General features: G+C 33.6%; 2 protein-coding genes across 2 annotated transcripts; both read right to left on the bottom strand.

Moving 5' to 3' along the window:
• Nucleotides 1-1,146: 1,146 nt before the first annotated feature.
• On the bottom strand, nucleotides 1,147-3,264 carry LOC113056338 (uncharacterized). Its single transcript, XM_026223063.1, has 6 exons — nucleotides 3,167-3,264; nucleotides 2,991-3,084; nucleotides 2,564-2,896; nucleotides 2,296-2,476; nucleotides 1,762-1,889; nucleotides 1,147-1,667 (listed from the first exon to the last, which is right to left on the bottom strand). The coding sequence occupies exons 1-6, from the start codon at nucleotides 3,205-3,207 to the stop codon at nucleotides 1,344-1,346; spliced, it is 1,101 nt and encodes a 366-aa protein (XP_026078848.1). The 5' UTR covers nucleotides 3,208-3,264; the 3' UTR covers nucleotides 1,147-1,343.
• Nucleotides 3,245-13,171, bottom strand: LOC113056689 (uncharacterized). The gene is made up of 8 exons (XM_026223500.1): nucleotides 13,138-13,171; nucleotides 7,895-8,019; nucleotides 4,176-4,263; nucleotides 3,948-4,082; nucleotides 3,757-3,861; nucleotides 3,481-3,626; nucleotides 3,392-3,416; nucleotides 3,245-3,303 (listed from the first exon to the last, which is right to left on the bottom strand). Exons 1-8 carry the CDS (start codon nucleotides 13,169-13,171, stop codon nucleotides 3,245-3,247), a joined length of 717 nt encoding a protein of 238 aa, XP_026079285.1.
• Between the last annotated feature and the right edge of the window lie 538 nt (nucleotides 13,172-13,709).

Genomic DNA, 13,709 nt, shown 5'->3' with positions numbered 1-13,709 from the left:
GTTGGATCATCTACCAAACTGGCATAATGCTGATCATTTAGTACTGGTGATCTTAAAGTCAAACTTGGGTCATCCTCTGAGAAAACTGACTGAGCTGAAGATTTATCAATTAAGCAAAATCGACAGAAATAATTTGCACTAAATGATTCCAAGAACCCAAGAATGCTATGCATACCTAAGTTATCACCAGTAATGAGGGCAAGTGTGCCACATACAGGTTGTTCAGCAAATGGAACAGCAATCCCAACAGTTTCTAATATTTTCAAGTCGCTTATTAAAGGTTTCAGTATTTCATCAATCCCATATTTCTTAACATCTTGGGCATGGAACAAAGATACCAAATGGATGTTCATGAGGGCAGAATTCACCTTTGGAGCAAGATTTCTAAGAATGAAGTAAAGGCAACCAATTTTATGAATTCCTTTTTTGGAACCAAGAGGATTTGCACATTCAAACTCGTCATAGTATAATTGAATTTGGAGAGCAAACTTATTAGTCGAAAATAAAGGATGATTTTTAAAGTAGCTACCATCGCAGAAGTCTTCATATATGTCAGACTGAGTATATGTTTGCATCATCTCACAAATGTTTTCATTTCTGAAAATGAACTGGAATGTTTTCAAAATTGGAATATATATGAATTTATCATTAACGGGAACTTGTTCATAAGTTCCAGTTTTGTTATTTCGTCTGGTGTCATACCTTACACCAAGGCGCAGTTCAACTGGGTCTACTACTCCCCATTTGTCTTTGAAATACTTTTTCCATTTGGTATCGGAGTTCAATTGGCTGAAAGGGTTGTCCAAACTTTTAAATAACTCTTCTATGGCTGGTCTTGATGGATTGTTACCTGGTAGTAAGTTTAAGACATGGTCCTTAATATTTGACTGCAAATCTTCAACAAATTCCTCCAAATTTTCAATTGTCGAAAGAACTACAGTATTTGGTACACCACTTGCCATAAGTTTTGCTATAATGGACGCACACATATCTTTCTTGTGAGTAGATACTGAAGGGACTGCTTCAAAATTTTGGCACTGGGATGAAGTAGAAGGTATTTCATCATTTAAGGTATGAGAATTTTGTTCTTCACTTTCATAACTGGAAGGGGTCTCATGAGGGTCAAATTTGTCACCAACTGAAGAATGTATCTTAATGAGATGTCTCCTAAATCCAGAATAACTAGAGAACTGCAAGCAACAATCTGCTTGACCACATTTCAGTCTTAGATTTTTCCCAGGATACATTCCATGAATTAGTTTGAGGTGCCTGAACAAAAGCAAAGCTGAACAAAAGGATGAAGTGCAGAGGAAACAACTTAACATTTTGGTTAAATAAGACAATTAGTGCTTGTTCAACAGTCTTGCTCTTAGCTCTTTGACCCTTGGAGTTTCCTCAGTTGTACTTATATCGATATTGTACACAGTTGTCTGCAAAAATGTGTACAGACTGGACAGAGCATCATCATACTTCACACTGAAAACAAAATGGGACTTGAACAGCTCATCAAAGGCACCCAAGGATGTACATGATTGACAAGGCAGAACTTTTCTGTCCAAGACAATGTAAAAGGTGGAAACCTGTGCTTTTGAAGTCCCTGAGGCGAGAAGATATGGCTGAGGGTTTCCTTCAGTTGTCAGGAGATGATCATCAAGGCTTTGGAATGACTGAAACATAAAATAAATGTCCCCTTTATAAACAATTTGTAAAAAAAAAATAGGCATCAAGTACAATATTTGGAATAGGATAGTCTTAACAAACCTTATGAAATTTGACCAGATGATCTGTTGCCTCTCCAACACTGATCTTCTTGGGCCGCTTTCTTCCAGCTGGTTGTGGAGTAAGAAGATGAAGCAGGACAAATAGAGAGGCCATGTCACTGTCCCATTCTGGAGACAGAAAATAACAGTAGTTATTTCAAACCAGTCTGTTTATGGCATCAATAAGTTAACAGCGTGGATTGTGTAATTTACAAGTAAAAACTATTAGTGGGGTAGTTATTAGTTGTGTGATGGAGAGCAAACTAAATTTCTAAATTTCATAGTGTACATATCCAAAGCCAGGGTGACTTTTCCACGCATCACTTTTTTTTAATTCAAGTAGTTATGAACAGCATTCACAAAGCATGAATTTACTGATGAGCTTTTGTAATAGACTACATTTTAAGAAATAACTGTGTTGTGTTTTTAGCAGACTTTTGGAAATAAATTTTTTTTGGGAAATAATCAATAAAAACTTTAACCAGAAGATTAATTGATTCAAGTAAAAACATTACTATTTTAACGATGACTGTACCTGGATCATCAGTAGTATCAGATCCTTCTTTCAGTACAGCTTTCAGATGCTGTTTCAGGAGAGCAGTCTCTTTAAGGTTCCTGGCCTCCTGGATGACTTTTTCTTTGAAACTGGTGTTCCATTTTTCCAGAAACCTTGAAGCAACCTCTGCTCCAAACATTAGTGAGAAGTCTTGCAAAATCTAATTAAAAAACAAAAGCCAACTGTTTAAACATATAATGTAACATAATATTTTTAATAAAATTTCATATTCTTATTTAATATTTACCAGTCCTTTGACGTCCAAGAAACGAGGAAACATTTGTAGTACATCAGCTGAGCGCTGTGGGTTGTGAAGAATCTGCTGACGGTAGTGGAAAGTTTCTCTCATCTTCTGGAACACTAAGTCACGGTCAGTTGTGTGATTGAGGAGAGACACAGCTTCCAGACATTCATCTCCCATTCGCTGGTCATCTATAGTTCCAATCGTTCTTGATAATGTGGGACCTCCTTTTAGCTCCACTCTGCTCTGTGATGCAGAGGTGGTTCTGGATTTACGTTGCACGGTCTTTATACGCCACTCAAGAAAGCCTTTGTTGCTCTGAATGTCATAGAAATGTTCCTGGGAGGAAGCAGTATCTTATGTTAGACAAAATAATACAATTACAGTGACTCAAGAGCGTATAAGATGTTTATGGTTCGGTAGGCAAACTTACATATCCTTTTTTAGAGTATGGGTCTTTCAAAGATGGGAACAGGGACACAATCCCAAGGGCATGGAACTCCTTTGTTGCTTTACTAACAGTTCTCCTGCAAAGATGAAACTAATGTCTTAAGAATCGTTTGATTATTTTTTTTTTTAATGATAAAGCCATGTCTTGAAGGTTCTTACCCTTCTTTTTCATGCATGTGAGCTACAATTATGTTCACCATTAACCGCCTTGTGGAATCTTTCAAACTCCCAGTGTCTTCATACTCTTTGATCACAGTCATCCCTGCTGTCTTTGAAGTAAGAATATGCTTTATATTCTATAAGAAAACATTTAGAAAAATTACAACCACACTTGGACTTTTTTTAAAACAAAAACATTAATCTTAATCAAATAACCATACATACCATTGAATACTTTCAAAATGCATTTCTTTTACAACATTATGTCTACAGCATAAGATCTATTTGTATGGAAGTAAAAAAAAAAAAAATACATTTCTTGCACTGAAACTGTCCGTTAAAGGTTGAAGCATTTGAGATCCAGAATCACTGCTGCTTAATCTGCTTGAGACAGACAATGTATCTGTCAGACTTGGGGAGGAGGGTCCTTCAACAACCCCTTGCTGCAGGACAGTCAAATCTGAAGATCACAAAAACACAGTATAAGGCATATACAATCGAAGAGTTGCTTCAGCAAAACTTTTTTATGTACCATAGTGGATATATCCAGGGTCAGACCAAATAATCACATTATATATATCTCGTCTTACCACAAGTAGTGAGCGTAACATATTCTGTCTGATTTGAAGAGGCACCAAACTCTGTCAGGTCTGAGAAGTCAACAGAATTCTTGGATGTTTCAGCAAACAGAAGTTCTGAAATGCACACGTTTGTCTCGGAGTCAAGACACAAACTCAGAAAATATCTATAAAACAAAACAAACATTCTTTTAATGTCCTACCATCATCAGTGTGGATGATAAAACACATTTCTTTGGTTGTTGCAAGTTCTGGGAATACATCCTCATCCACCTCTATGCCCTGGTCATCTGTGACTTTCAATGTTGTATTCTCTGATATCATAAACTTCTGTTGGACTAAACCATAATACCAACAGGTTATTTACAAAAGAAATTACAAAACTAATGCTACTTAGTCTTTATTAACTAAATACTAAATTTATAACTTACCTGCACTAAGAAAATCTGAGAAACAAACTTCTTCCAGTTTTATATATTTCTTCTTAGCTCCAAGTTGCACTTTTATCAACATCTTGACCTGAAATTAAAGAGAAAACATGTTATTTAACATAACAACTAATGTTAGTGTGATTGAGAAACTGTGTGTGCGTGTGTGTGTAAGTGTAAGCTGAAAACCACGCGCTCTCAGACGTATTTATCATAGCTGTTACAATTCAAAAAAGTACAGGCCCACACTTTCACGGCTCAAAATGTATCTTATTAGCAGGGTACCCTGCAGTTTATTAAAACATTAGGCAATGCTACAGACATAAGGCTGCTGCTGGATACAAGATATTACCTCGTCGACTAAGGTTTTTTTGAGCGGAGTCACCTCTTCAGTTTGACGGAAAAACACACATTTTCAGAAACATGGTGAAAGGAAAGACGCTAATGTTAGCTCGTTCACATCAGAAAAAAAAAAACAAAGAAAAAAACACCGCACAAATCAGCCACATGTTCCGAGTTAACTTAACGGTGAACAGTTCGCCACGACATTACAATACAGAACGTAACAGCTACGACAAAACGTATCTCCGTCAGAAAATATCAAACATTTTGAAATATATATTTTTAATATGTATATAAATACGCTTTTACATACCTCACGAGTCACGACGAAGTACAAAACTCCATCAGTCCTTCGTGCTGCTGAACCAGGGTCGTGTCATGGCGCACTTTCTTAACATTTAACTCCAGACATGGTGTTAAAACACGCTCCTTAACACCGATGAATGAACTCCAAAATAAAACACAGCCAAGGAGTATCCCATAACACAAACTTTAGTCAGAGTTAAAAAATAAACTCCAAAAATCTAACTCTTTCACACTTTTATGCCTAACTCCTAAATTTTCAACTCCAGAAAGTTGCTGTGTACAACTATATTTCAATACTGAAAGCAAAACACAGAGATGCAAACAAACAAACAAACAATAAATATTATTTTCAGTTTTTGAACTATTAAAAGTAATGACTTTGAAATTGTTAAATGGCTATAATTAATAATTGTATAATTAATAATAAATATATTTAATAATTGGCAGAAATAAATGTATCACTATTGGCACTATACAGTTATCAATGTACTTTAACTTCATTGCAACATATATATATATATATATATATATATAAATAATATATAAAAGTTTTATATAATATATAGAAATATTGTCTTTATAATTATAAACATTACTATTTTACATTATCAATTTATTTTATTTTTTCACTGTGTTAAATTTTAAGTGACCATTGATGTTTGTGGAATAGAAAAGGACAACTGTGATTTCATCCCAAACATCACTCATATTGTGGATGGGTAAATGATTGTCCACACAGTTTACTCTGAAGTGTCCCTCCTCTCCCCTCATTTTCTCTCTCACACGAGCACAATTAAGCATTCTGTAGCTCATGCAAGCTTTTCAATATTTATTAGTTGTCGACCAAGCGCAGTGTGGCAGCACCTTTGATGCTCATTCCTATTATTAATGCACATGGCACTGTGTTGGCATTTAAGAGAGGCAAAGTTTGCCATTATATGCTTTTAGTAATGATTTGCTGTCAGTGTCAGGAGCATACGCAGAGTCTTTGGAAAGAACCTGAAACTTTGGCTGCAGATGAAAACGACTGAGCTGGCCTTTAATTTCATGCGCTATTGTACCGTACGCCCCTTTGATTGACAGCTGCAGGCATCATCTCTCATCTCTAAAGCCCAAGTGCCACGTCTCTGTCTCTACTCCTACATTTCTTGACATCGTCCCTTCAACTTTTCGCAATAATTGTAATATTTCTTGTGGGTCACTTTGGTGGAAAGCTGCTTGCCAACAAAATAAATTGAACTGTGATTCCCGATGCGAACACGAGGCTCATAACTAACCTCAAATGCTGTGTTATCAAATCATGACCCTCCACCCACGCCAGTGTTTGTCTGTCTTTAGCATGTGCCTGTTTAATATTCATCAAATCAAATTTAATCTGAGGACGCTGATATTGAGAGAAAGATGGAAAACTGCTGGCATTTGCGTGTGCAAGCATGTGTGTAAATCAGATTTCACTCTGAAGCATTTGCATCCCTTGTGATGTATGGACATGCCCCCCCCCCCCCCCTTTATATATAATTGTAATTTATAATTATAATGGATTTTTATTAGTTTTTTTATTTTTATTTTGTAGTTATTTATTTTTTAAATGACTTTGATAGCATTTATTGCCGTTTTTGAAACCATATGATAGCTTTAAATGAAAAACACAACCATTGTTAAGAGTATAAGAAAATAGTTTTGACTGCATGTTGACATTGTATCGTAAGAACACAGAGGCTATGTCAATCAAGCCTCAAGTCCCTCTTTTAAACCTGTAATGTTCAAGAACAAAATTTTTTGGTTTATGATTGTAATTTATAACCGATTATACTGGAGCACCAACTAGCGTTCGCATATCACCGCGGCACATCGAGCCTCAAGTATCACCTCAACGCAAAACATGTAGCAGCTAGCTTGGACTTTACACTTTATGTCGAACTATGTATTATTTTGTTGGTGAAACTGGCAGTTTATGTTGAACTCTTTATTGTTTTGGCCAAGGTTATTGAGAGTTGGACTTCTGAAGCAACAGAGAGATGTTTTCTAATAGTCAGTGTTTCCAATGTTCTGAATGTAATTGACAGTATTGTGTATTACTTAAAAAACACTTTACAGAAGGTTCCAGCACCTATAAGCTACCTGAATTTCTGAAATGTACTATTTCTAAATTGTTTCTAAATATGCTATTGCCACACTTAATGGCAAAAATTGCACTGGTCTGCTAGACTTGGTTGAACAAAAATAAACAATATTTTGTTGCTTAAGCTTATGTATTCAGTCATTATTCAATGGTATACTATAAATCCATGTGAAAAAAAATTACTTCGCACTGTTCTCAGATCAAATATTTATATGCGATTAAAATGCGATTAATTTCGATTAATTAATTACAAAGCCTCTAATTAATTAGATTAATTTTTTTAATCGAGTCCCGGCCCTAATATATATATATAATGTTCCTCAATTAAACATTTATTTTACATTTGATTTTATATAATAATTTTTTTTAACTGTTTCAACAGTTAATTAAAATTTAATTTGATATCCTGGTCGCTCCTAATTAATTTAAAACAATGTTTTATTTTATTTTATTTTCAGTGATATTCTGGTCACTCCTTATTCAAAGTCTTTTGAAACCACATATAAATTTGATATTGAATCATAGGAACAATTTCGACATTCAAATCGCTCTATTAAACAAATGGTGTTCAGTATCACTCGTTTTCTATTTTTTGTTTTATTTTTAATTGTAATTTTTATTTCTATTTATTTATTTATTTAAAAATATCCTGCCCACTCCTTATTCAAAATCTCTTGAAACTACATGATAGCTTTCAGTAAAAAACAACAAAAGAGTAGTAAATTTTGGCTTCATGTTGAGATTGCATCATGTGAACACACAGGTCATTCAAGTGAAGTACCTTTATTAGACAAATGAGTTCATAAGGAACATAATAGCATTAGACACAATGATTTTTCCTGTTGTGAGAAGAGCAACCATCTCTTGACACTGATTATCTGTGATAAATCTGCTCTCAGCTCCAGACGCTCAAAGCCATCGGCTCGTTTCAAAGGACTCCTCTTTAGTAAACTTTTCTGGGATGATCCAGGTCCTGCTCTGGCTGTGTGTTAGCGTACGTCATGGAGGTTTGCCTCATTAGCTGGACTGAGGCTGATGTCTCCTGTTCTGGTGGCTGTTTGTCTGACCCTGGCACAACTAAACACACATTTACACCTCATTAGCACAACTGTAGGAGAGGCCAGTCAAAACATGTCTGCTTCAAAGTGCTAATTTGATATTGCCAGTTAAAAAGAAAGTTTTTCTGCACAAACTGGTGTAGATTCGCTGAGGGAGCTTCATTTAGTTACACATGTGTTTAAGACAATTAAGTCTTAAATTAAGAAATCGTGGTGCATGTTCGCTAGGGTAATGTTATCCCTTGAGAAGATGTTTTCATTTGCTTAAGCGACACACAGAGTGAACAGTAACAATGTCTCAAACCCATCATCCTTTCGCTCAGGTTTGTTGCAAATAGATCGTAGTGCGAGCTGTAAGCCATAACTATCACTCTTACATTCTCACAGACTGACTCCACGATGTTGTATTGTTACAGTTTAACGCTCAGAATATTTCAGCGAGCCATTGTGAGTTACTTTTTAGAGCTAAAAAAACATGAATTTAATGCAGTGTATTAAAAATATTGAAGTACAATGTAAAATCTGGGTGGATAATAATAAATCTCTATTTTGATGAAATGCTGAAAGACACAAGCTGTAATATTTAATTATTCTGACAAAATAAAGGGTTAAAGTAAATACTTGCTATGGTGATTCTTATAAGTGTTTACATGTTAGAATTGTGTAATATCATATTCTTAATTAATAATAGAAGCAGAAATCCAATTAATCTAATTAAATGTTAAAAGCAGAAATCTTATTAAATGTTAAATGCCTTTAAGTATTTTTTTAAATTTTATTGGCAGAGTAAAATCTATTTATTACTATTAATATTGGTATCAGACAGTGATACTTGAGTTACTTGATTTTGGATTTAAATGTAAAAAATGTTGTAAAGATATTTCTTTAATAATACAAGCAGTAATCAGATTTTTTTATTTATTTTTTTATTTATTTTTTTATTTGCAGTTTTTGAAGCTATTACTGTAAATGTTAAAAACAGTGGCTTTCCAATATTTTTTTTTAATAACTGTAATTAATCATTTTATTGGTTTTCAAATAGTATTTTGAATGGCTAGTTACTCATTTTATTGGCAGGATATATTGGCCTTATCACTGTTAAAGGGATAGTTCACCCAAAAATGAAAATTTGATGTTTATCTGCTTTCCCCCATGGCATCCAAGATGTAGGTGACTTTGTTGCTTCAGTTGAACACAAATGATTATGTGATTTGCCATCTATCAGTCTTATAATGGAAGTGGATGGGAGTCATGGCTTTGAGATAAAAAAAAGACATACACAAAACCAATTTAAACCCTGTGGCTCATGATGATACACTGATGTGTAAAAACATGAAATGATCAGTCTGTGCAAGAAACATAACCGTCTTTATATAGGTTTTTTATTTTTATTTTATTTGATCTTTTTTAACTCTGATTCACTGCAACGTCCTGAGCGCGTCCTGAGCGTTTTCTCAACAGCCGACATGAGATGCGACTTCTTCTTCTTGCTTTACGGTAAGCACGCAGGCTTATAAGTGCATTACCGCCACCTATCTCTCATATGGACCACTGAAACTTCTAATTGAGATTGTAGATAGTGTCAATGGTCCATTTGAGAGATAGGTGGTGGGAATGCACTTATAAGTCTGCGCGTTGCCGTAAAGCAAGAAGAAGACGCCTCACACGCCTGCTGCTGAGAACACACTCAGGACAGCTCGGACATTTGCGGTGAATCAGTGATTAAAAAAAAAATAATATATAGAAATACTGTTCAGTTTCTTGCTCAGATTGATCGTTTTGTGTCTTTACACATCAATGTATAGTAATGAGCCGCAGGGTTTCATTTGGTTTTGTTTGTGTAGGTTTAGGACTCTCAAAGCCATGATTCCCATCCACTTCCATTATAAGACTGACAGACTGCAACAGTTTGAGTTAAAAATCTTTGTCTGTGTTCAACTGAAGAAACAAAGTCACCTACGTCTTAGATGCTCTGGGGGTAAGAAGATAAACATCAAATATTCGTTATTGGGTGAACTATCATTTAAATGTAAAAATGGTGTAAGAACATATTCTGTATTTCTTAATAAATAAAAGTATAATAGTGTTTATTGAATGAGTGATTGATTGATTTAATTGATATCTTTTAGAAGTCGTTTGATTGAATAGTTAATATAAAATGTTTAATTGAAAAGAAAAACATGGTATCATCCATCCCTACTGTCCTGAAGCAAACTAGTTGCGAGCAGCTGCTTAAGGGTGTTTTATAAACTGAACTCTTTTATGTGGAAAAGGGCAAGAAAAATCAGTTTTTCATGATGTCAAAAAAATAAGCAGCATTGCAATGGAAATGAGTGCATGTTCCTGACATTTGCAGAAGAAAGGCCTGGGTTATCTGCCACATATTGGCACTGACCAGCAGTGAAATGCTCATCTGCCGGAGCCGGTGACTGTCTGGCTCTCTCTGCAGGGCAAACCAAGGCCGCAGTCTCTGAAGGAGGCTTAGTCAGGGGCTAGAAAACCTGCATCAGCTGATCTGTTTGTGATTGCCTGTTTGTTTGTCATTGTTGTATGTCTGAGGGTCACACTCCGGTGTTACAGAGAGGAAAGTAAAGATGATGCTGGTTGCCTTGGAGACGTGATAGTTTTCTTCTTTTTGAGTCGCAGCGACAAATGCTTTGACATGATATTGATGAACACAAATCATAGTCATGTTCAGCCCACATGTGAAATCCCAGAGTGCATGAGGATGCAGGTGGATATATTCATAAAATAATATTTAAAATAAATATTATTTTGAAAAAAGGCATACACACATACCTATTAAAATGTATTTATTTACATTTCTGTTATTAAATTTTTGTATTTGATTGATTGATTGATTTATTTATTTGTTTATATTTTTAATTAGTTTGTTTGTTTGTTTAACTCTCCAAACATACAATAAATATATTAAAAAAATTATACATTATGTATTTTTATATTTTTACAAGAACACATATTTATTTATTTGAACATTAATTTATATAAACATTAATTAATTAATCAATTTTTTAATAAATAAATATTATTTTGAAAAAGGCATACACACATACCTATTAAAATGTATTTTTTTTATTTATATTAATGTTAATTGTTTTATTTATTTTTTTATTTATTATTAATTAATATGTTTGTTTGATAGTCCTCCAAACATAGAGTAAATACATAAAATAATGTTTGGTTTTATGTATACATTATGTATTTTTATATTTTTACAAAAACACATTTATTTATTTATTTATTTATTTATTTGAACATTTATTTATATAAACACATTTATTTATTTATTAATTTATTATCAAATATATACTTTAGATACGAAACAATGTATTTCATCTTATATATTTATATTTGAAAAGATTGTAAACATGTATTTATTTTTATTTTAAAAAGTAAATGAATTGGCATTTAATAATAATAATAATAATAATAATAATAATAATAATAATAATATTAAAATGTATCAGAGAATAAAATGTAAATGTTATTTATTTAAATTAATATATTTGATAAGAGTTTATACATACTACTTATTATAATAATAAATAAATAATTTGTATATTTTAATTCAAAAAAATATTTGTAGTTTTTGTAAGACAGAATTTTATTCATAGAGTTGAGGTAGTAAGCATGAATACTGTACAGCCTATATATCTGTTTGCTGTCTTATTTAGCCTGAGAGCAAACTTTGTTTGTGTGTGTGTGTGTGCGTGTGTGTGTGTAAAGAGGATTTGAGATTCACAGAGACAGATCTCTCTGAGTGTTTAGACTTCGTCCAGGGATGCAATTTATTGCAGCTTTCAGCTAGATGAAAGCATTCAGCGTCCAGCTGTGTGCAGCAGCAGAGGTGTGTGTACCTGCGGCCGTCACAGCTTTAAAACACACACACTGTTGTGCTCACACTGACACAATGGTTGCTGGAGCTAAATGTGCATCATAGTAAATTGTCGTTTTGTGAGAATGGCCCTGTGTGCTTTGTGGGTGCTGCAAGGCCGTTTTTGTTGAACACTGTTCTAAGATGTGACATTTTCTGTTTGTTTACATGTGTTTACAACAAAATGCTGATGACTCCAAGTGAAATTTGCATTATAATGCCAAAAAATAATTAAATAAATGAATAAATTCATTATGATGTCAAACCATAACCATCAGCTGACATGCAACATCGTTTAAAGCATCTATGTGGCATATTAAGCATAATAAGCAGCTGATGCATATAAACATACTCACTGACCCTTTAATGTGTGATCAATCATGTGTGATTGAATTAAATCAATAGAGTAGCATGTTTAAATGTCATATACAGTATACACTTTACAATATTTGTAGTGTTATATATAGTGTTATTCCCTCTAATAATTTTAATTACATTTTTGTCAATTATTTATGCATTCTGAAAGTCTTAAGATATAACAAAGGGAAGTAATTTTATAATTGTTAATGATAATGGCTTTCAAATGATATTAAATGGATATATTCATTTATTTATTTGCCATTTTGGAACTAATAAATGTTAATAAAAATGTGTTTCTAATTGCTGAATAGCTGATATTTATTTGTTTGTTTTATTATTTTTAGTGTTGTTTGCAAGTAGCTATGATAGCGATTATTACTCATTGTATTGTAATAATATATGTATTACTATAGGTGTTGCTGTCTGAGACTATGATAAAAATATTTAGATATATCCATATACAGTATGTCTGGAAAAAAAGTAAAGAATGACGCAAAAAAGCATGCAACACTTCTTTAGCATTGTGGCTTGAGGGCAGTACCTGTTTGTTCAGTTAATGATATATTTCTGATATTCAGAATTACCCTTACTTTGTTCGTCCTTAGTGATTGAAGTTTTTGCCTACAGACACAACCTTTCATTTTTTTCCTGTCAGTTATCATCTTTCTGCTGCCTGCATTGAAGATAAATTGACAGCACTTATGTAGCTACAGTTATGAAATCTTGCAAGATATATGGAGCAATAGACATTCCTACGTGTTGGTGTCAATGGCTTTCCTTTCCACCACAGCTGTGATGCATATAATCATACTCACTATAGTGGTGTGTATACAGATGGTATTAGAAGCTAGTAATGGTAATTTAATGCTTTTTCTTTCTCACCTTTGGTTTGCTCACTGGGGTTTTGTTGCCCCATTTTATCCTCTACAAAGCCGTTGCGGGATGATTTTTAGTGAACAGCGCTGCACAAACCTGAATGAAACTGAATTAATGATATATTGTATTCAAATCACATGGAGACTATTTTGGTTGTGTATGATTTATTATTTCTTACTTTTATGCAGGTACAGTAGTTCTGAACCTGAACATTTACGTTCACTTACATAGCCATACAGCATAGTGACAATATATATATAAATGTTTAGATATAACAGTCTACCTATTTTGAAAACTAAATTATATTGCTTTGCTATATTGCCAGTTCCCAGTGGAAATATACTATTGTCATTGATTGAATCCTATTATTGCCTTTTTTTTTCCTTCTTTTTTTTTTTTTGCACAGAAATAAACTGTCTCTGTGTAGGCGAAGGACATGTTTTAGGACATGTTGTTTGTTTTTTTAGTTTTATTATTTTTGGTTGGCTCTTGGCTTGGTAACATGTGTCTTGGGAGCACATCCTAGGTTTGGGGGACTTCTCCTCAATTGGTAGTCTTCCCAAACTTGGGGGATTGAG

The sequence above is a fragment of the Carassius auratus genome, chromosome 4, assembly GCF_003368295.1.
Source record: "Carassius auratus strain Wakin chromosome 4, ASM336829v1, whole genome shotgun sequence".
NCBI lineage: Eukaryota > Metazoa > Chordata > Actinopteri > Cypriniformes > Cyprinidae > Carassius > Carassius auratus.
This window is presented reverse-complemented; position numbering and strand designations above follow the sequence as displayed.